This window comes from Sphaerodactylus townsendi, linkage group LG04 (genome assembly GCF_021028975.2).
Source record: "Sphaerodactylus townsendi isolate TG3544 linkage group LG04, MPM_Stown_v2.3, whole genome shotgun sequence".
In the NCBI taxonomy this organism is placed as follows: domain Eukaryota; kingdom Metazoa; phylum Chordata; class Lepidosauria; order Squamata; family Sphaerodactylidae; genus Sphaerodactylus; species Sphaerodactylus townsendi.
The window spans coordinates 56,392,919-56,415,413 of NC_059428.1; the positions used below are offsets into that span (position 1 = coordinate 56,392,919).

The window sequence follows — 22,495 nt, forward strand, 5'->3', positions numbered from 1 at the left end:
TCCAGATTCTCATGGGAACCCTGTGTCACCAGAAGATCAAGTCAGTTTAGCCCAGCAAATTTCAGATGTTGTAAAACAGCCAGCATTCATTGCTGGAATTGGTGCTGCCTGTTGGATTATCCTAATGGTTTTCAGCATTTGGTTGTACCGCCACCGAAAGAAACGAAATGGACTCGCTAATACTTATGCTGGTATTAGAAAAGGTATTGTTTCCTTCCAAAAGTTTGATTTATTGGTTAGGTTTTTTATGTATGGTCTTCCTCCTTTCTTAAGGTAGAATGCTGAAAACAGTAAAAGAAAAAAGGAAAGGAAAGGAAAAACAGAGAATTCCGTGAAGCCTGTTTTTGAAAATGTTAAACTACTTGGACCTTCTTCTGGCTCAAGCAAAAGCCACCTCAAACTGCAAGTTTTTCATTGAGGTTAGCCAATGAAAACACTTTGCAGTGGCCTAGTGTTAGTACTCTAATAGCATCATTAGATATAAATTGGATGAAGGTATTAAGAAGTGATTTTGGTTTCCACAGCAGCATGAACATCAGAAACAGAATGAACCAGAAACACAAAAACCAGGAACCCCAACCCATTTTTATGGCAAATATAATTTTTGCTTCCAAATTTCTCAGTGTCCCAATATTGCTTGCCCAACCACATCAAAGCATAATCAGCACCAAATAGATGATATGAAAACAATTGACTTAGTCCAGCAACGTTAATTTCTTGGTTTAGTGCTATATTGAATTAAAAACAAGATGCACAAGGCCCAGAGGTATACCACCTATTAGGCATAGGGGCGGGCACTGTTTGGGGGGTATTTGGGGGGAAAGTTCAGATTTAAAACACCAGGAAACTTTTAAAAAGCTGGGGGAAAGTCAAACTCCTATGTCAGATTATTTTGGCTTCTTAGAATTTTTTAGGATTTTGAAAGCTGAACCCAAAAAATTCCCAGCCATGAGTGCTGATTGCAGGGATTGGATCTGATCCCTTCAAACGGCTCTCTGAGCTGACCTGCGGGCTCTGAAGCCAGCTCCAACTTCACAGGCTGTCAGGGAGAGCTTGGTGCAAGAATCACTGAGCTGATCCCTGCACCTAGATTTGTCAGCTGACTTCCTACCTCTGATATCAACTCTGACATCAGAGGTGGCCAGAAGGGCTGTTTTCAGGGATCAGGTCACCCAAACAGCTATCCTGGCTGTTTCTCCATTTCTGAAGCCAGACTGCAGGGGAGAATTTGGTGCAGGAATCACCAAGCTGACCCCTGCATGCAACTCTGCATGCTGCCCCACCAAAAGACAAGAAAAGCCTAATGGCTATTCATTTTTTTTTTCAGCTTGGGGTAGTCATGTCTGCCCCAAACACCTTTTTTTCACACACACCTGCCAGAAAAACACCCAAGAAAAGTCAAAATGGTGTGGTTTTTTTGGGGGGGCGGGGGGTGCATTTGTGTTTACATGAATGCCAAGCTCTAATTAGGGATGCAAAATATACAAGATGACCACTTCCCCAAATAGGATAGTTGAAAATAAGGTAGTAGCTGACTGAAGCAATAAGTTTTATCTTGGCATCAAGAAAGAAATTAATTGTCTTCCAAGATACAGAGTCTTAGAAATCTACAATTTGTGGTAGGGTGGCTTCCTTGGGTGCACTCAATGCAGCTGTGGCTGAAATTGTCTGATGTTGGTTGTTTTTCTTTCAGGACTTTTAAAAAGAATGTCTTATGCTTCAATTTATTTTGTTCTAGCTTTACTAACTGCTATGCAATCTTTTATTCAAATTTCTATTAGACTAATACTGCCATGCTGGATGTAAATGGAGGCTGAACTCATAGCACGAAATTTTAAAAAATATTCTCATAACATGTTCCACATAACATTAAAAGTGGTGGGATTCAGCAGGTTCGCACCACTTCAACAGAAGTGGTTGTTGTTAAATTATTTGAATCCAGGTATGCTATTAAAGTTCTACCTGAAACATGGTTATTAAATATGCTTGAAAAGAGAGCAACATCTTCCAGGAGATGGAAACCATGAGATAATCTGTAAATATTCACATCACAGATGTCAGCACAAAAACTGAGGAACAAGAAACTTCGTTAATTTTCTTTCTTTGTTGAGCTTCTGGCTTGAAGCTTTGACAACTGTTAAAAACTTTCTATAGCCACACATAAATATCAATGAGCATGCTAAGCATTTTATTAAAGTAAACTTTGATCATTAGGTGGTTGTTTAAAACTGAAAGATTTCATTTAGTTTGACCTCTCCACAGTTCCTTACAAACAAAATGATATTGAGTGTTTAGCTCACATAAAAAAAATGATGATAAGGTTTCATATTTTCTTGTGTCCTTGTGATTTGCAGATAAGTGTGGGAATGGTTTATTCTTCCCTCAGTAGCACTTATTTTAAATGCACCTTATGTGTTTGTGTGTGTTAGCACATGCACACACTTTATTACTATAGCTCTGTATTGGTTCTTAATGTCACTTAATTCCTTTCACTATGTGAAGGGAAGCAGCAGACAGAAATCACAATAACACTCAGAGATAAAAACAGCTTTGCCACAAATGAAGGACAGTGCTTAAAGTGGGAAACTGTTTTGGAGACATTCTTTTTTTGTTCTGCACAATGTTCCCGGAAATAAAGTGGGTTGATAAGGAGCGACACACATACAGCATGTTCTACATTAGGCTTTTCTGATACCATAGGGGCTTAAGTACCCAAGCCCATACAAAAATCAGACCTATGTGCAGCAAAAAGAAAAGCCATTGGAGCATCTCAGCCATTCCATCATCTCTTTGTGGCAAGGCTGCTAACCTGAATTCCATGGTTAAAACCCATTTAGTAGCTATTGTGCTGCTTTTCTCACATGGTCTTTGTTTTGCTCAGAACTGAGGGACATTCTGTGGATTCCTTCTTCCTACTCTATTGTTTCATAGGAAAGAAATGAAAGCTGTAAAAAATGGAGTAAATGTTACTCTGGAGGTCTGCTGCATGATTATAGATCTTATTGATTCAATTAAGTTCTACAGAGCCTCTAAGAGTGCAAGCTTATTGGAGATAATTATTTTATTATGAACCTTTTCTGTTTAAGTGCAAGGGCTATGACTTCAGATAGATTACTGTAGGTGAAGTTAATATTTGAAAATAAAAAAGCAATCTTTAAAAAAACAATAAAAACCTTCTCTTTTATATTCATCTTATTAGTTCAGCTGTTTCTAATATTTGCTGATTCTCTACCAGAATGCTTGTGTGCCTCTATTGGCACATCTTACCAGCATTTACTTGATGTAGTGAAGAAAACAATTGGACGAAATCATAGTTGCAGAAATACTTGTTAGCCTTTGTTTTAAATGATTAAATAGCATAGGGTTTTTGCTTGTACATGGATTTGGAGTAGAGCATAGGGCATTAAAGTGAAGGTCATTCGGAGGCTAAACCACAGTCTATTTTCCTCAAGAGCATAGTATACTAGAATGACATTCTTCTTAAGAAATGGTATCTGTGGAGACAAGACACCTTTTAAATCACAACTTTTGTTTTATTCACATATCAGTGTGTCTGGACATATTTGTCCTAGCTTTATGTTCTGTTGCTGGTTTGATTTATACTAATGTTGTATGGTCTCTCTTCTTCTCCAGCTTAATAACCAGTTTGTTATTGTGTTTTGATTTTTCAGTCCCGTCTTTTACCTTCACACCAACAGGTATATATTTGCACTTTTCCCTTGACAGTTTGGCATGTGCCTGTGATACAGTGTTGCTCTTTCTTTTTTCCTTCATATAACCTGGCACAATGTTATATAGTAGTAGATATTGTTACTTAAGGTAGAATATCTTCACTATTCTTTTATCCATGTTGTGGACTTAACATTGCTAACTCAAGCGTAAAGGTTTATATCATTTGGAAGGCTGCAGGACATCCTGTAATCTGTCATGTCAATTTATAGCATGGTTGTTTTTTAGTCATTTGGTTAGCCCCCATTATTGCCCACTAATATCCTGGTCTTACACACACACACACAAACACACACACAAACACACACACACACACACAAGGACTCTGAATAAAAAAGCATTCCTTGCTAATAAAGCTAAGTGAAACACTGCTTGGCAATGTAATAGAAGAACCTCCCTGCTGAAACTTTTTTTCTCTGAGCAACATATGAGTAAAAACAATTTCTTGTGCTAAAATCACTGTGGTCATATATGAAGCATGGGTTGCTATCCTGTGTTAATATTTACTACCTTAAACCCATAAAATGGGTTAGTCATATTTACCAGTGCTAATGAATCCAAAATTTCCTTTTAAACATTGAACATCTCTAAGGATTATTTCAATGTCAAAAAGAAAAAAATTAGCAAGTGTGCCCGCATAATTAAATATTAGTTGTTAGTGTTTCAATAATGTAATATATGCCCCTGAGTTGTACAATTATGTTGTTTTTAATCATATTTGGATTGCAACTTTCTTGTAGCAGAAGAGTCAGTTTTTCAACATTCTTCAAAAAGGACATGTAACAGTGGATTTTTTCAGATCGTTTAAAATCTTTGTAAACCTTTGAAGTGGTTATTTCAACTTTATTTTTATACTGTTTTTTATTTTTTTCCCAACCTAATGTCAGTCTTTAAGCTGTGGGTTATTATTGGTCAGTACTTTCACGAGTTGATTGCATTCAAATTTTGTTTTTATGCTCTGCAGGGAAAATAGGTGTGCATCAATATAAGCACATTCTGAGTTTTACTAAGATCAGTCACAAGCTTGATTTTTACATTCAGGCCTAAAGTGCCAGATACTTTTCAGGGGAAATTTTCCAAATTATAAAGACTGAAATATTTCAATCAGATTTGGCTAGTAATAGCAGCACAAATGAAAGATTTTATAAAGTGCTTTCAAATATGTGGGCGTGTTTAATTTTTTTTTAAAGTTATTTTACGTGATTCAGAATCCTGCTGGTTTAGTTCCACTGAATTTAAATGGTAGCAGGCTTTCTTCTTAAGCAACATTTTCAGCAAAAAGCCTGTATACTATTGGCTGCAGCATTTTAATCCTGTTATTGTAATCACTGCAAGCAGTTATCTCTCTCTTGCAGACCCCCAATATGGAATTCTACTAAGGAGCAGAATTTGGCTGCCTTTTAAAACACATTGCTACATTGGTAAATTTATAGCAATGGAATTCAACAGAGTTTGCATGGAGGCAAATCTGCATAACTGCTTGCTTAACCTGATGGTGGTGGTCAACTAACAATTCACTTCTAAACAGAGTCATACCCTTCTAAGCCTAATGGAGTTAGAAGGGCACAACTCTTTTTAGGATTTCACTGTAAATTACATCAAGTTTATTTGGCTCAGGTATATTTTCATTTTAATATTTCCAAAGCACTCCCATATCTATGAATATATTTTGAAACCATACACCGGTCAGTATGTAAGATTTGACAATATATTTTATTAAAAAGTAAGTAAACACTATGTTGTTTTTAAGCAGTCATTGATTTTTACTCGGTGGGGTAAAAATTCAAAAATATTGGTGGTATTTAGAATGTTTGTATAAAAAGAATATGTGAATGTTAACTGGATGTGCTTAATTAGAAACTGCTATAGAACAATATGTAATTTGGTACAGTGAGACAAGAGGGTTTTTTTTCTATTTATCTTTTAAAAATCCAGTATGAAGAACATTCAAAGAATTCATTTAACCATTGTACTATTTTTATTTTGTATTTCAGTTACATATCAAAGGGGAGGAGAAGCCGTTAGCAGCGGAGGAAGGTAAATGTTACGTGCTTTTCTGGTTTCCTGTCACTCATGCAAAAGAATCAACTGCAACATTTTCAGCCTGGCTACATTGAAGATAAGAGCAAAAGTGCATTTCAGAAAATATAACAGCAGAGGGAGCACTTTAACTTCAAACATATCTTGCTGGTTTGAGGGATTGTTAGAGTAGGTTAATTATGGCATTTTAAGACTACAAAATTTTAGTAGAGTGAATAAAGAAACCCAAGTGTCAATAGGAAAGCACACTTATGCTAGAGCTCCCTACTTGTTAAAAATCAAAAACAAGAGTAACAGCAACCATGACATGATGCAAATTGTATGTAAGAAGTGCAGAAAAATACAATAGTTGTGAAACTATTGTATTTCTAAATTCAGATTGTTACTAAGTCTAAAGTTAAATAACCTCTTTCCATGCAAATACTACTTTTATTTCATTGCAACTTTAGAGCCAAACTACAGAAAACAATAGAGTTCAGTGATCTGGTTCTTAAAAAAAAAAAAAGCTATGGAAGGAATAAATAGGAATCAGGGCTGTGATTCTGTGGAAGAAGTACATTAGTCTTCAACCCCTATCTTTGGTCTTTGTTTAAAAAATTAGACCCTTCCCTGACTGATTTGAGCCAAAGTTATTAAAGCAGTCAGGGATTTGCTTTGTGCCACTATTTTTTATCTACTGGGGTTTAATAGTCTGGCGCATGATGATTTCTTATCAGAGAAATGGGTGAAGGGGGGAAAATTGGCATTTCCTCTCTCTATATCAGACCTCTTACAACTGCTTTTTAGGGCCAATTTAGGCATATAAGATGACAGCAACATATCGCATGTTACAGCATTTGGCCTTTAATAGTGGAGTCAGCACTTTGGTGGTCAGTGCAGCAGAATATGTATTTTTGCCATGATTGTTAGTGACTCTCCAGGTTGTCAGCCAGAGATGCCAACTCTTGCATCTTTTACAAAATTTTCAATATGAGATGTTCTGCAGTCTCTTTTGTTTTTACAGTGGGGCAGATGAGCAGTATAGTCTCCAAGAGAACCTGGACTAATTAATTTATTCATGAATGACCTGGAATTGGGGTTGATTAAGGTAGCAACATTTGTGTTTTACGCCAAGTGGTTTAGGATAGTAGTTAGAAAATTTCCTCTGTCTCCCATAATACTAGGATTTGGGGGTCACCCTATGAAAATGAATAAAGATTTCAGACAGACATAAGGTAATCTTTCATTACATCATGGGTGTTGACAAAGCAAGCAAATCCTGAGATTAGCAAACAGTAGTGATTTTTTTAACTCTAAAGAAGAACCAGAATGATAAAGATTAGACTGCACTGAAAAGTTACCCTTCTTCTCATTGCACCCATTTAATATTTTAACTGAGTTTCTTCTTTGTAATGCCTCTTAGACCTTCTAACTGGGATATAAGGACTCAGAGATTTGACTCGCAAAAATTTATATACTGAAAATTGTGTTGTATGCAAGGTGCTACTGGGCTCATATCCAGCTGCTCTACTGACAAATAGCCCTCTGAACCCATTTGTACTTACGCTTGCTTTTTGTGGTACTTAGGATCCATTCTTGCTGTGTATCCTGTATTCAGTGCCATATCATGCTTATCCCTTCTGTGAAATTGTTGTGTTCTCTTGCTGGCTTTATCCTTGTGTTTGGGTATGGACTCTTCTATCAGACATACCACCCCATTTCTCTGCTGCTCTATGCAGATTTCAGTAAGCCAGTAAGCATCTTTATACCCTGACCATATACAGTAAAACAGCTGAATGTTTGTGAATAGTCTCAGGCCACTTTTTTGGCTTTGCTTAATGTTTAATCAAAAATGTTTTAACTTCAATCATGAAGTTTTTTCCCCCTCAGACTTTGGGAATAATGTTTACATGTTCAATTGCTCAATAATTAGCTTTCCCTACATAAGAACATAAGAACAAGTCGCTGGATCAGACCAGAGTCCATCTAGTCCAGCTCTCTGCTACTCGCAGTGGCCCACCAGGTGTCTTTGGGAGCTCACATGCAGGATGTGAAAGCAATGGCCTTCTGCGGCTGTTGCTCCTGAGCACCTGTTCTACTAAGGCATTTGCAATCTCAGATCAAAGAGGATCAAGATTGGTAGCCATAAATCGACTTCTCTTCCATAAATCTATCCAAGCACCTTTTAAAGCTATCCAGGTTAGTGGCCATCACCACCTCCTGTGGCAGCATATTCAAAACACCCTATATTTTATAATTTATTTGTATCTCTATACAAATGTGTCGTAAATTCATAAACTTCTCTATTCTTAGGATATATTTCATGTTGCAGTAATTCTTACTGTAGTCTTAATTGGCTCATCCCCTGTAGATTTTAGTTTAAAATTCAGTTCACCTGTTTGATTCAGCGTTCTCTAAGCTTAATACCATCTTTGAGTTTTGCTCACTCATTATAATCCTGTGGTTAAAGAAAATTAGAACCTCCTTGTTATACCTCTTACATATCCAGTAGCTTATTTAGAAATTGCACGTGCCCAGAGATTAACCTTTCTGCAGGGTAAAAAAGAATTTGTAATATCTTTACTTGAGACCCAGAAATCTGTCAAGTTTCCAGTTTATTCAGTGTTGATTTGCAGTGTCATTGATGCTATCTTCAGTAGAGCCTGGCATTTACAGGAATGTCTGATGAGCTCAAGCTCAAGCACCGTTTGGGGATTCTTACTAGTAAAAAAATATGTCTCTGTCTAAAAAAAAACTGTCGACTTTCTATCCTCTCAGATTTACCTTTGGTTACCTTATCCCTAAGGAACTGAAAATGTACCTTCTTCTTTCTACTATTACCTAACAAATACTCCCTGTGGAAAATTATTTTTCATGTCCACTTTCATAAAGTCACATGAATGTAGTATGAACACGTAATGCCAGATGTCTGCTTTTTCTCCCTTGGTAAACTATTGTGTTTCTCATCATATTTCTATGTGTTTCTGTGTTCTGATTGTTATTGAAGAACTGATGCTTCATGATGTGACCAGCTCATCATACTCTCCCTGATCTAATGAATTTAGTAGCTGCTATCCCTGTCCTGTGACCTCATATAACAAGGATAAACTTATAATATTTGCTATAAGTAAGCTATAATATTTGCAGTTTATTTAGGAAATAAGATTAAGACATGATATAGTCCTTGTACATAACCATATTCTTCTGTCTGACTTGGAATCATATGATCATATAGTTGGAAGGGACCATACAGGCCATCTAGTCCAACCTTCTACTCCATGCAGGATCAGCCTAAAGCCCCAACAAGTGTTCATCCAACCACTGCTTGAAGACTGCCAGAAGATTCATATTTAGCTCACAGATCACCTATACCAGGGGTAGGGAACCTGCGGCTCTCCAGATGTTCAGGAACTACAATTCCCATCAGCCCCTACCAGCGTGGCCAATTGGCCATGCTGACAGAGGCTGATGGGAATTGTAGTTCGGCTTTCCCTGGAATGACTCCTAACATCACGCTTCTGCCTGAGGCCGTGGTGGCGAACCTTTGGCACTCCAGATGTGCCAGCATGGCCAATTGGCCATGCTGGCGAGGCTGATGGCCAATTGTAGTCCCATCTGGAGTGCCTCGCCACCAAATGCCCTACTAAATTCCCTCTGAACTATTCTTACCATTAAAAAAAATCCTATTAACCTTTCTTCCCATAATTTAGACATGTCCTCTGCTGCCAACTGGAACAATTCCCTGCCCTCCTCTGTGACAACCCTTCAAATACTTAAGGAGAACAAGCATGTCCCCTCTCAACCACCACTTCTCCAGACTAACCATTCCCAAATCCCTCAGTATTTAATTATAGGTCTCTAGGCCCCTGATAATCCTCGTTGATCCCCTTTGTGCTCGCTCCATTTTGCCAACATCTTTTTTGAAGTGAGACTCTCTGAACTGCACACAGTACTTCAGCCACAGACTGACCAAAGCAGTGTACAGCTGGACTATGCCAGCTTGTGATTTGGATGTTGTGCCACTGTTAATACATGGCAACATGACATTCGGCCTTTTTTCTTGCTGCATCACACTGGCAGCTCATATTTAGCTCACAGTTCACCTGTACTCTAAGATCTTGTTCGCACATACTGCTATCCAAAAGTGTATCCCACATCCAGTATATGTGCTTCTTATTTTTGTTACCCCGCTATAGAACCTTGTTGAATGTCATTTATCACATCCACTCTCTTTTCCAAGGAGTTCAGTTCTTGCTGAATTTGATCTCTTAGGCCCCTTCTGCCCACGCAGAATAATGCGTTTTCAAACCACTTTCACAACTGTTTGCAAGTGGATTTTGCTATTCCGCACATCTTCAAAGAGCAGTGAAAGCAGTTTGAAAGTGCATTATTCTGCATGTGCAGAAGGAGCCCTAGTGTGTTTGATGTTCCTCTCAATTTAGTGTTGTTAGTAGATCATGAGGAAAAATCTACCACCTCCAAATTTCCAAAGGCAATGAATGTGCCCTAATTCTCCTAAGATGATTTTTTTTCTTTGGGCTTGTGTGTGTTTGTGTGTATGTGTGTATGTGTGTTCTTTTTAACCGAACCAGCTTTAGGGAATTGAGGTGATCCCCCATTCTCTCTCTCTCTCTCTCTCTCTCTCTCTCTCTCTCTCTCTCTCTCTCTATTTTACTTCACACAAGGAGCTTTTTAAAGAAAAGTTAAACAAATAAATAGAATTTTATTAAACACTCCAGGGGATTAGGGGATTAGAGAATATTATTAATAAGAAAAGAAGCAGTTTTATTTACAGATATTAAGATATTTTCAAAGTTCAGCTCAGATGGTGTTTGGCTGGGGTTTAAGATTTCAGTTTATCACAGAGTTCCCAATGTGTTTGAAATATGATATACATTTAAGATGTTTCACAGATTATAACCAAATTAGCATCCAGAAGTTCATGTGTTAACTGTGGCACCTATAAACTATATGGAAAGGAGTATTTTCCCAACTCAGTTTCCCTTCGGGCTTCTTGGACTTCAGGATAATTTCACAGTGTTTTAAGTAAATCTTTCTAGAGATCTGATGGGAACTCTTCTCCCACATACATTGTAAATTCATCTTCTGATTAAAAATGTCCCTCTCTGACACAAACTCCTAGGACAGTTGTGTCAGTTCTGTCCATTCTGTTCAGAGGTCAAACTAGCTCTGTTCTAAGAACCTGGGTTGGAAATTGTTCTCTCCCTAAAAGGTAATTTTCTTCCAGACTAAAGTAGGGTCTCACTTTCCCCAATACTCTCTTCCTGCCAACACCACAGGTCTTTCACAGTGATTAAACACATCTTTTCTCTCTGGAACTCAGAGCTGAACTCCTTCTTTCTCATCCTGTCAGAAGTTCTGACTCCTTAAGAACATAAGAAAGAGCCTGCTGGATCAGACCAGAGTCCATCTAGTCCAGCACCCTTTTCAGTGGCTCACCAAATGCCTTTGGGAGCTCACATGCAGGATGTGAAAGCAATGGCTTTCTGCTGTTGCTGCTGTTCCCAAGCACCTGGTCTGCTAAGGCATTTGCAATCTCAGATCAAGGAGGATCAAGATTGGTAGCCATTCTGAAACCCCACCCACTCCCAGCCTGTTGTGACGAATGCCCTTATAAGGCATTTAGTTTCCAGGGTGAAAATCTGCCCTAAAGGGATTAAGCCCTGGCCAGCCCTGATTGGCTAGAGGGAAATGGCAAGAATATAAAAGGAGTCAGCCTGAGTGCTGAGGGGCTTTTTCTTTTGGTTCTTCGTGCCTTTTTGGTGCGTTTTGGCAGAGTGAGCAGATCAAGCAGAGATCTGTCACTGCTGTTGGTCTGGCAGGAGTCAGACAGTGTACTCTGTAAGCTGAGGAAGCTTATCAGAGATATCAGGAAGCCCTGAGTTTGGTGGAGGGTGACCCGCCACTCAGGTGTTTGACGGAAAACCTCTGTCCAGACTAGAGTCTGTCCTAACCAGTACAACCCCAGTCTTAGGAGGCCCAGTCCAGTGGCAGTGTGGCCAGTTTGGATGGTGGGAGAGGGAGGCTTGTGTGCCAGAATCTCACAGGGCATAGACTGGGGTGTGTTGGTTTAGTGTGGTTAGGTACAGAAAGACTAGTGTCTGACAGAAGAGGGAGTGTGATACTCTAAAGTCAAATCTTTTTCTGAAGTAAAATCTTTTCTTAAGTGACACCTGCGTGTTTTTGTGAATGTTTGAAACTGAAGTGCCAACAACATCTCTGAAACCATTAAGCTCTTGAAACCAATAAGCTTTTGAAACCAACAAGCTTTAAAATCCTCTCAGGTTACCTGAGAATCCTACATTTAAGCCAGTAATAAACTTTTCAAGTTTTGTTTAAGTTACAACCGTTCCAGTCTATTTTGTCTGTGTGTGTTCCTAGAAAGAGTGGTGTCCATTTATCAGTTTATGGGCTACAGAGCAGATTATAATTTTGGTGGCAGCGACCTTTAACATTTTTGTTTTTATTAGGGGAAGTCCCTCCAGCTAGAGAGGAAACAGTTTCCTGAGGGAGTACCTCCCTGGGGCTTGACACCTTGAAATAGGTGTCAGGGGAAGGGGAATTCCTTCTTCTCTCCTTCTCCGTTGCCCCTGTTTGTGCTTTTGTTAACATTGGTGACATAAGGGTGGCTTGGAAGTTTGGGACAAACGATTGCCTCAGACGTGGGCCGTGCCCTGAGTTGTCACACCTGTCACTTACATATTCAGGCTATGTGACACTTTAGATTCAGACTTTTCTGCCTCTGCCTGCTCATTAGGTCCATCACAGATGTCAACTGCAAATTTAGTGAATAGTTCCTCCAGTCTCTCATCCAGATCATTTATACAATTTTTGAAAAGTACCAGGCCCATAATCAAGTCCTGTGGTACCCCACAGGATACCTTTCTCCAATCAGATGAAATGCCATTGACAACCACTCTTTGGGAACAGAGTGGTTTTCCAACCAGTTCCCTATCCACCTAAATATCCTAGAGACTAGTCCACAGTCCTCCAATTTACCCATCGGAATATCATGGAGAACTCTGTCAAAAGCTTTACTGAAATCCAGGTAAATAACATCAAACGTCAGCAACATTCCTTTGATCCAATAAGCTTGTAATTTGAACAAGGAAGGAAATAAGACTGGTCTGGCAGGACCTTTTGGGGACAAATCCATGCTGACTTCCTAGTAAAACCTTTGGATTGACTTTTGTATGGTCACAGATGGATTGATTGTCCCAGTATGTGGTGGCATAGAGATAATTAAATAATACACTAGCTGCTCTTTTTTGCAATGTATACTTGCTAGTTGTGGGATCAAGAAAGGTGTTCTTTCAAGTTCTATTAAAGACTCTTCTCTGCTATACTGTGGAACTATTTATTGACTTTTCTGAAAACTGAGATTATCTTAGATTTATGGGGGAAGTGTTTCTTGTAAGCCATTACTCATGATCTTATATAAGAGCATTCAGTTCACATTTGCAATAAATCCCAGAAGAAATCTGTCATTATCTTTTTAGTTTCATGTACTTACCTAAGGATCTAATTGATTTAAAAAGTTGTGTAACATTGAAGGGAATGTATATAGTAGAAACATTTTTGAAGTTGCATTTCAGATGTCCAGTTTAAGGTGGACATCTTGGTTCAGCCAACCAGCAGGGAAACGCTGTTTTTGAAACTCGCTCAATGAGCGATTCTTTTCAAAAACAGCATTTTGAACCAGTGCCGAGCTGTTTGGTGCCTCCATTGTGTTAGCCGACTTAACTTCTCTTCCCTGCACAACTCCGCAGGGACGAGGGGACATGCCTCCTGCCCTCCAATCCCCAAGGCATCGCCATGGCCATGGAGCATGTCCCCTTGTTTCTGCAGAACTGCACAAGGAAACGAAGGTAAGTTGGCAAAGACAATAGAGGCGCCTCCGTGCGAAGGCAGCTTCGCGGGCCACAGTGTCTCTGCGACCACCCACACAGGAGCTTGCGAACAGTCTCAGGGTTCCACCAGCATCATATATATCGGTGTGCTGCCACTGCATAGGCCCATGTGGAATGGGCCATACAGTCTTTTGCAGATAGATCTTGATGAATTTCTATCCAGAACTTAAAACAGATTAACTTATTTTAGTTTTTACCATTTATTAAATAACTACTATGACTGTTGCTGTCTGTTTTTGTGCAGGATTGACTACTGGTTGAATTGTTTGCATCATTAGTCATAACTTTATCAATAATTTCTGGTTTAAGTACACATCTACTTAATTATTTGCAGTGTTCTATTTTGCTTCCATCATTGTTTCTTTTTTTTCTTTAACTCCTACATTATTCACATCACACAATGGTTTTACTTAGCTTTATCAAAAGATTCTGATTCATAGTTTCCTTTTTATGGAGTTTCATATGAAGCTATAAAATATAGACAGTAGTTTTTTAGATTAATATTGCTCAATACTATTCTGATTATACCGTTTTTTTTTGTATATCTATAGCCAACATTTGATTACTAGTCAAATGAACATATCTGACACATTAAATTGAAATTGTTCTGTAGAATTAATGTAATTTATTTATTTAATGACTCAAGACCTGCCAATATTAAATCTTCCTGTGAGACATGTGATAAAATTATGACTGAGATTATCTTTCCATCACCACAATAACCAACTCCACATCTCTGCGCTGTGAGTAGGACTGTGGTGTCCCATGTCAGTATAATAAGATTTCTAAGGAGACTTATGCTGAGTTCTGTATTTGACCATTTAAGTGCTATCTTACTGTTAAGTGCTATCTTTAAAAAATATATTTTGCTATTTTATTCAGTGAGGTAAAAAATATAAGTCTCTGGTACACTGAGCTTGTAATTTAAGTAACAGTTGAAACATAAAGAGGAAAGGGGACAAGAAAAAGGCAAGAATAACATAGTTTTGCATTTAATACCATAAACCTTTCATGACCACGCTGTAGCCAAAACCAGACATGTTGTCTCTTGTATAAGTTTCTATGAGATGAAAGTGAGAAAATTCAGGTATATGGGTTGAAGCCACATTTTAAGATATGTAGAGTATACTGTGCAAGAGTTATGGGCTTAATTTTAGGCTTAAATTACAGCAAGAGAGTATGGTCAAAATTGAGTGAAAGAGCAGAAGACTTCCAGATGACTGAAAATGGTGCAACTGGCAGAACAAAGATCCAGGACAGGGATGTTATACTATGAGGCAGACATATAATATGGAACGAAGCCATGGAGATAAGTATACTGTATAAGTATAAATTCTTTCTGAATTCAGAAGCATTGTAGGACTTTAAAGGAAAACACCACAATCTAAGTGACAGGAGAAATGTTTGTTTTGTCGGTGGATTTCTGATAGAGGACTAAGTTGTGACAATGTAAAGCAAGTGGAAAGATTGCATTAGTCAAGGTATGAGATTAAAAAAAATAAACCAGAATTTTAGCTAACAGGATAAAAAGAGTGGCTATTTGCAAGGTATGTGTGAAGAAATGTACATGGTGTGGCTATAGATTGAGGAAAGTACAGACTTTTCTTTCAAATTATGGTAAGTCTTTCATAGGTATTCAACTTCTGATAAAAATCGTTCTTTTTTAAGGCCAGGTCTTTTAAACATCAATGAACCTGCCTCTCAGCCATGGCTTGCAGACACGTGGCCTAACACTGGGAACAATCACAATGACTGCTCTATCAACTGCTGTACATCAGGCAATGGAAACAGTGATAGCAACCTTACCACATACAGTCGACCAGGTAAATGCTGTTTATTACTGTAAGTTTTTTCTGTAAATTACTTCCTGCATGTTAATTTACTTCAAGTCTCCTTCTACTAGTAGCCTCTTTTATTTGTGACAGATTAGAATTGATATATGTGTTATGGTTCATTTGGGAAGTCTTCACTCTATTGTAATCATGGGAAATGATTAAAAAAAATTACCTTAAGATGTGTCTGCCCTTCCAAATCCATTAATGTTAATGGGCTTAGAAGGGGATAATTTTGCTTGTGATGCAAAATTGTGATGCCCAATAAAAAGATTATGAAAATTCAGATCTTGAACGCAATGCAATATTTAAAAGGACAGCAGATGACCAGACATATGTTATAAACTACTGAATACCATGCTTCAGGGATTTTTTCTATTTTGCAGTTTGCATGAGCTATGACACGTAGGGATGCCAACGTTTCTCTGTGCTTATTACAGCAGAAGTGGATACTTCTGTTTTCTATTTAGTCAAACGGGCTATAGTGTCAATAGACCTTCAGGCACATGTCCATGTGACAAGTTTATTAATGGAGTCAAATGCTGTTTGAATCACAGTTGTTCCAATCAAACCAGTGCTAATTCAGGTAGAGGATCTGAAACGCATAGTGACATGCTCTAGGTTCTTCTGTAAATACAGGTTCCTTTCACTGGAAAAATAGTGACCATATATTTAAAATCAATTAGCAGGTACTTTCAACTTTTTTTGAGAAAGACAGGGAGGGGGGCGTTAAACTTTCTGGAAAGAAAGATGGATATGAAGAAGTTGGGAACCAGGAGAACATGACTTCCATATAGACATGTATGCCTAGTTTTAGAGCCATGAAACAAAATTATTTCTTTACCACATTTTAGGATTCTAATTTTTCTTATTTCAGATATATTGCTATGAATCTGTTTCTGTTTTAAAAAGCAAGTCACACATTTGTGCGCAAAACATGTTTAAGCACTAGGGCATGAAATATGGGTTATAACTGAAGAGCATCTTCTTTTTTCTTTCTGCTGTGGTTAGCTGATTGTATAGCAAATTACAACAATCAGCTGGAGAACAAGCAGACAAACCTAATGCTGCCTGAGTCAACAGTGTATGGAGATGTGGATCTAAGCAATAAGATCAATGAGATGAAAACTTTCAATAGCCCTAATTTAAAAGATGGAAGATTTGTCAGCCAACCAGGGCAGCCTACGCCTTATGCCACCACGCAACTCATCCAGTCAAACATCAGCAATGTTAACAGCAATGTTAACAGTGGCAGTGGAGATTTGAATGAAAAGCACTGGAAACCTTCTGGACAACAGAAGCAAGAGGTTGCACCAGTTCAGTACAATATTATGGAGCAAAACAAATTAAACAAAGGTAATTCACCTAGCATTGTTCCCTGTTTCGTGCATCAGAGAATACTTAAGCCTTGAAGTCCCCAGCTGATATAAAGTTCTATTCTGGTCCACCCACAGTGATTTTGGCCATCTCAGGATCTAATAATTGGTTACTGGAGTGTAAAATTTGTCACAATAGACCAAGCATTGTGGTGCAATCTAAGTTCCTTTGTAGATATACAAATTCCCAATTAACAGTATCAAAGAGTTAATTAGCAGTACAATAATCTTCGAAGATCAAATTTAGTCTAACAAATAAGCTGCTATATCTTAAAAGAAAAGAAAATATATTTCATATGGCTTTGAGCTTATATTAAATTTAATAATAACAAATCTGTGATTGGGACTGACACAGCATTTTAATTCATAAAGCATATGCACTCAAATTCTAAAATAGGTCAACTTATTCTTCTAGTATTGAATGGACAGTAATTAAACTTACACATCCTTGTAAATGACTGAAATATACATATAAAAACCAGGACAATCTTATAGCAGCAGATACCAAGTATGTAAATAGATTGGTCTGATTAATTTTACCATATTCATCACATTCACCATCGTGTTTAATATTTTTATGCTTCAAACTGTTCTTTTCAGAAGCACAGAATCTTTAAGGTAAAGATGAATTGCTTTCAATGCTAGCTTCAAAATCAGAATGTGTTTTTGTCCTTAAGGACACATCTATTTTACCATATTGGATATAGAAAAAGAAGTTATGTGATTTCTTACTCATCCTTCAGGCTACCACACAGCTTACTTTTAATAACTGGATTTGCCAAATGCTATCCATAGAAGCTGGGCCTGCTCTAACTTTGAACATTCTGAACATATTGTTGTAGCTCATATGGCCACCTAGTGACATGGAAAAAAGGTAAAGGACATGTTCCATTACAAAAGGTTGATTCAATTTATTTACTACATGAAGTACTTATTCACAAAACGGTTCAGAGGTCACATAAATCTGACATGAATGTTTGATATAGTGATAAGGGCATGTTTGTCCTTCATTTTTTCTATCTTTACGAGTTTTTATTTCAAAGCTATATTTTAAAACCCTGGGCAAAATGGATTCTTTCTAATGAATTATTTTTAAAATATATGGATTTTTGTGTGTTTGTGTGTACACTTTCTCAATACAGTATCTGTAATGTGCCTATATGGGGCTGTAATGTGCCTATATGTGCCTATAATGTGCTATATGGGGCTATAAGGTATAATAGCATTATACCTTAGAAGGGCCTGCTTAATTCAATTTAAGCTCAGATAAATGTATCTTCAGTATAAATAACTGTGCAAGAGAGTAAAATGCAAGAATAATAATAATGCCATCGAATGCTCAGTTAAAAATTATGTATCATACTACTTCCTGAATATCAGGAGAGTAGGTGCTTTCCAAGCAGTTTCTGGCATCACAGGTAGTCCAAGATAACAGTATAATTGTACCTATGTTATTACAAAACTGAGAACAAATTCTGCAAATGCATTAAAAATTCCTATAGAGACAACAGAAAAAAATCTGGCAATCTACAATCCAAGAAAATAAGCAGCCACTCCTTTCCCAGTCCCAGATAATCAATTTTATTATAGCTTTCATATGTTGCGATTCAGTTATTTTTTATTTAATCTCATGCCAATAAAGGCAGATAGATAGATAGATAGATAGATAGATAGATAGATAGATAGATAGATAGATAGATAGATAGATAGATAGATAGATAGATAGATAGATAGATTGATTGATTGATTGATTGATTGATTGATTGATTGATTGATTGATTGATTGATTGATTGATTGATTGATTCCTAGGCTGTGAGGCTAATATAATTATGCCTTGATATTATTCATGACTCTCTGCTGAAATGAATCCAGCAAGGTTGATCCTCTATATGTTAAAAAAGAAATCCAGTATCATGCAGAGCATCTGCTAAGGCTCAACCTGTGCTGGGTTGGGAGGGAGGTGGGAATGGGATCACCTGCAATAACTTGACATAATATGCTAATATCAATTAATCTGGTATGCAATAGTTACATCAAATGATAATTTTTACAAATGATACAACAGATGTAAGTGTTAGCAGTGTTGTAAGTAAGAAACAGCCAAAAAGTTTGGCATGAAATAAATGGTCCATCTTGCCACTCATATCCCTGCTTTCTACTTTTACAAGCATCTGTGCAGCACATAGGTGAGTTTCTTTGTGCTTCATGTATTCCTAGAAAAGCATCACAAGGTAATCAATTAAACCCATGAGGCCTAGAAAGGTTTTTCCTTAGAACGAATTCTGTTGCAAGCAACAAATTTCCTTATTAGCAGCTAGAGCAGAATGCTGTGGCTAGACTGCTGCTTGGGGCAAGCTATTGGGAATGTATGTCCCTAATATTGTAACAATCACACTGGCTACCAGTCTGCTGGATATCAAGTCAAGGTGCTGGTTTTGTCCTTTAAAGCCCTACATGGGTTGGGACTGGAGTATTTGAAGAACCATCTCTGCCCGTATCTATTTATTTTATTTATTTTATTTATTTTTAGTTTTATATACCGCCCTCCCCCTGAGGGCTCAGGGTGGTTCACAACAGGTTAAAACAAACATTAAAACATAATTTAATATCAATTATATAAAAACAGAACCCATTTTAAAATGTGGATGGTGTCTTACTACTTCCCTCCCTCCCTTGTGCCCACGGGAGGCCAGATGACATGGTAGATGTTTTTTTAAAAAACCAGGCTGGCCAAACGCCTGGCGGAACAGGTCCGTCTTGAAGGCCCTGCGGAAACTCAGCAGAGAGTCATGAATAATATCAAGGCATAATTATATTAATAATGCTGACAAACCCTTATATAATCTTGTATTTTGCACAGATTATTTCTTAGTATTCTTAAATCTTTGGTGAACAGGGACAAAAACTCAAATTATATTAGATTGGACCAGCAAAGCTCTTTTTTTCTGCAGAAATGTTATTCTGGTAATCTGATAATGACTTATTTGAGGGGCAAAGATCATCTTCTGTTATTAAACTTGCAGATTATCGAGTTAGTGATAATGCTCCAACTATTCCATACAACCAGTCATACGACCAGAATACAGGAGGATCCTACAACAGTTCAGATAGAGGAAGCAACACATCTGGTAAGTATAAAGTACAATCTGGGATCCTTTTAAAAACTAAAAAGCCTTTATTAACAGTTGAAAAGTTATAATATTATAGTATTACTATAATACTGTACTGAAATGCTGATATCAATTTTTTGCAGTTACATTGTGAGAAAATAGCTGTAACAGTGGCTGGGTTTCACTAACATTTTTGTTTCTTCTGGAATAATACACAGTAAAACAGAAAGCATAAATATTTCCAGAAAAATAGATTAAAACGTGTGATACTTTTGCCTCTGCTGTTAACCTAGTAATTTTCTAGGCATCCTTTATGGCTGAATTAGAGAAAAATACCCTCTGCCTGTCTTTCTCTCATTACATATGTTCCAGCTCTACTTCTCATGTCTTTATCCATCTTCTATCTATTTTTCCATAGTGTTTGCCACAGTTGCCCAGTTATTCCCATTTTCTCCAGATCTCTTTACTTCCTCCTCACAACCCATGCAGCCTCTCCTTTCTTCCCTTCAGAGTTTTTCAGAGAACCCAAAATGTCAGCCAAGATCTTAAAACTTGGCTTTGCGGGGGAGATGCAATGGGCCCTAGCAAAGGGTGGAAGAAAAAGCATCTCCCTCTGCAGTGGGCTTTATTGGTGCTGTAGTGCCCCCCTTGCTCCTGGTGTGAAACTTGCCACCTACCTAGATCTGGGGCTGTGGCTTGCACATGGGAGAGGTGTGGCTTGGGGTAGATGGGAAGATGAGGATAGGGGGAAGGTGGAGAGGTGTGGCTTGGGTGGGGGAGGGTTGAAAAACAAGGCTTGGGGTGGCAGATTGGGGAGGGTGGAACAAAGTGGCTTGTTGTGGGAGGAGGTCAGAAAGGTGAGGGTTCTATTGGGGAAGGGTGGCCAGATGAGGCTTGGGGTGGGGAAGGGTTGAAAGGTAAAACTTTGGGTGGGGGAAGGGTTGGAAGGTGTGGCTAGGGATGGAGGAGGGTTGGAATTGGGATGGTTGGGGTGAGAGTGAAGCAGGTGGGCTTCGCTGAGCCCACGGAGCAGCTGTTTGATGGGCCCAACTGGGTGTTAAGGGTGAGGGGTGGGTGGGTGGGAGGACTTTGCTGAACCCATGGATCATATGTTCCATGGGCCCAAGCTGGGTTTAGTGGGTGGGGAGGCTGGAGGGCTTAGCTGGGCCCATGAAGCAGCTGTTCCATGGGCCAGGCTGGGTGTTGTGGGTGGTGGAGGTGGGAGGACTTTGTTGAGTCCACAGAACAACTGACCTGGGTTGGAGGTTGGGAGCCAGGAGTTGGAAGGTGACTATGAGGGAGGGGGAGGGTTGGAAGGTTAGTATTGAGGTGATGGAGGTTGGCAAAGTGAGATTTCAGGTGGGGAGGGTTGAAAAATAAATATTAGGGTGGGGTGGCAAGGTGTGCAGGAGGGTGGAAAGGTGAGGTTTGGGATGCGGGAGGATGGAAAGGTTAGGTTTGAGGAGGGGAGGGTTGGAAGATGTGGCTACGGGTGGGGAAGGGTAGCAAGGTGAGTTTTGGGTGGGGAGGGTCAAGATGAGTTTTCAGAAGGGGAGGTTGGAAGGTGTGACTAGGGGTTGGGGAGGATGGCAAAGTGAGTTTTGGGGTGGGGGAGGGTGAGAAGATGAGATTTGGGGTAAGGAGAGGGTGGAATTTAGATCATTGGGGTGGGAGTCGGAGGCAGGGAGACTTTGCCAGCCCTCCGTGGGCCCACCATTGCTGTTGGCAGATAGAGGATGAGGGTTCGGATTGGGAACTTTGCTGGGCCTGCAAATGGCCCAGCATTACTGTTGTGGTGGGAGGGTAAAGTAGGGGGGGAGGCTTTGCTATGTCTCTGTGGGCCCAGGTGTCGGGCTGCAGATTAGCTGTTCCACAGCCCAGCCTGGTTGTTGGGAGGGGGGAGAGGGTGGAGGGCTTCTGGGAGTCCACAGAAGAGCAACACCAAGACACCTCTGCTTTGTGGGCAGGGAAGAAATAGAATGTCCCAAAGGCGAACCCCTGAGTCCTGCTCCTGCGTTGGTGGAGGGTTTGTCATTGGGACATTTGATTTCTTAGCGTTTTATTGTTTAGGATTAATAGCACTATAATGAAGTAATATTGTAATGAAGTAATGAAGTAACATTTCATTTTATTTTATGATTTTGCATTTTATGTTTTTATTACTATTGATTGTTTCCTGATTGCTTACTAGACCTATATGACAATCATTAAGTGCTGTACCTTATGATTCTTGACAAATGTATTTTCTTTTATGTACACTGAGAGCATATGCACCGGAGACAAATTCCTTGTGTGTCCAATCACACTTGGCCAATAAAGATTCTATTCTATTCTATTCTATTCTATTCTATTCTATTCTATTCTATTCTATTCTATTCTATTCTATTCTATTCTATTGCATTGCTGTCAGTCTGATATGTATCCCTCTGAAGAAGGAATACATTTTGGTAACATACAGTTCAAATGTATTTTTACAAATGCATCAATGCTTGGTTGA

The 22,495-nt window shown here is 38.6% G+C and overlaps 1 protein-coding gene across 10 annotated transcripts in view; it reads left to right on the plus strand.

Annotated features, from left to right (window-relative positions):
* ROBO1 (roundabout guidance receptor 1) overlaps window positions 1-22,495 on the plus strand; it is a 669,323-nt gene that overhangs the window by 620,020 nt on the left and 26,808 nt on the right. For 8 of the 10 annotated variants that reach the window (XM_048495370.1, XM_048495373.1, XM_048495374.1 and 5 more), the window contains 6 exons: window positions 6-203; window positions 3,672-3,698; window positions 5,724-5,766; window positions 15,348-15,502; window positions 16,523-16,867; window positions 19,912-20,016. In XM_048495370.1, the coding sequence (XP_048351327.1) occupies window positions 6-203; window positions 3,672-3,698; window positions 5,724-5,766; window positions 15,348-15,502; window positions 16,523-16,867; window positions 19,912-20,016 (873 nt within the window). The remainder of the gene's footprint in view (window positions 1-5; window positions 204-3,671; window positions 3,699-5,723; window positions 5,767-15,347; window positions 15,503-16,522; window positions 16,868-19,911; window positions 20,017-22,495) is intronic. The other 2 variants (XM_048495377.1, XM_048495380.1) reach the window with 1 other exon arrangement.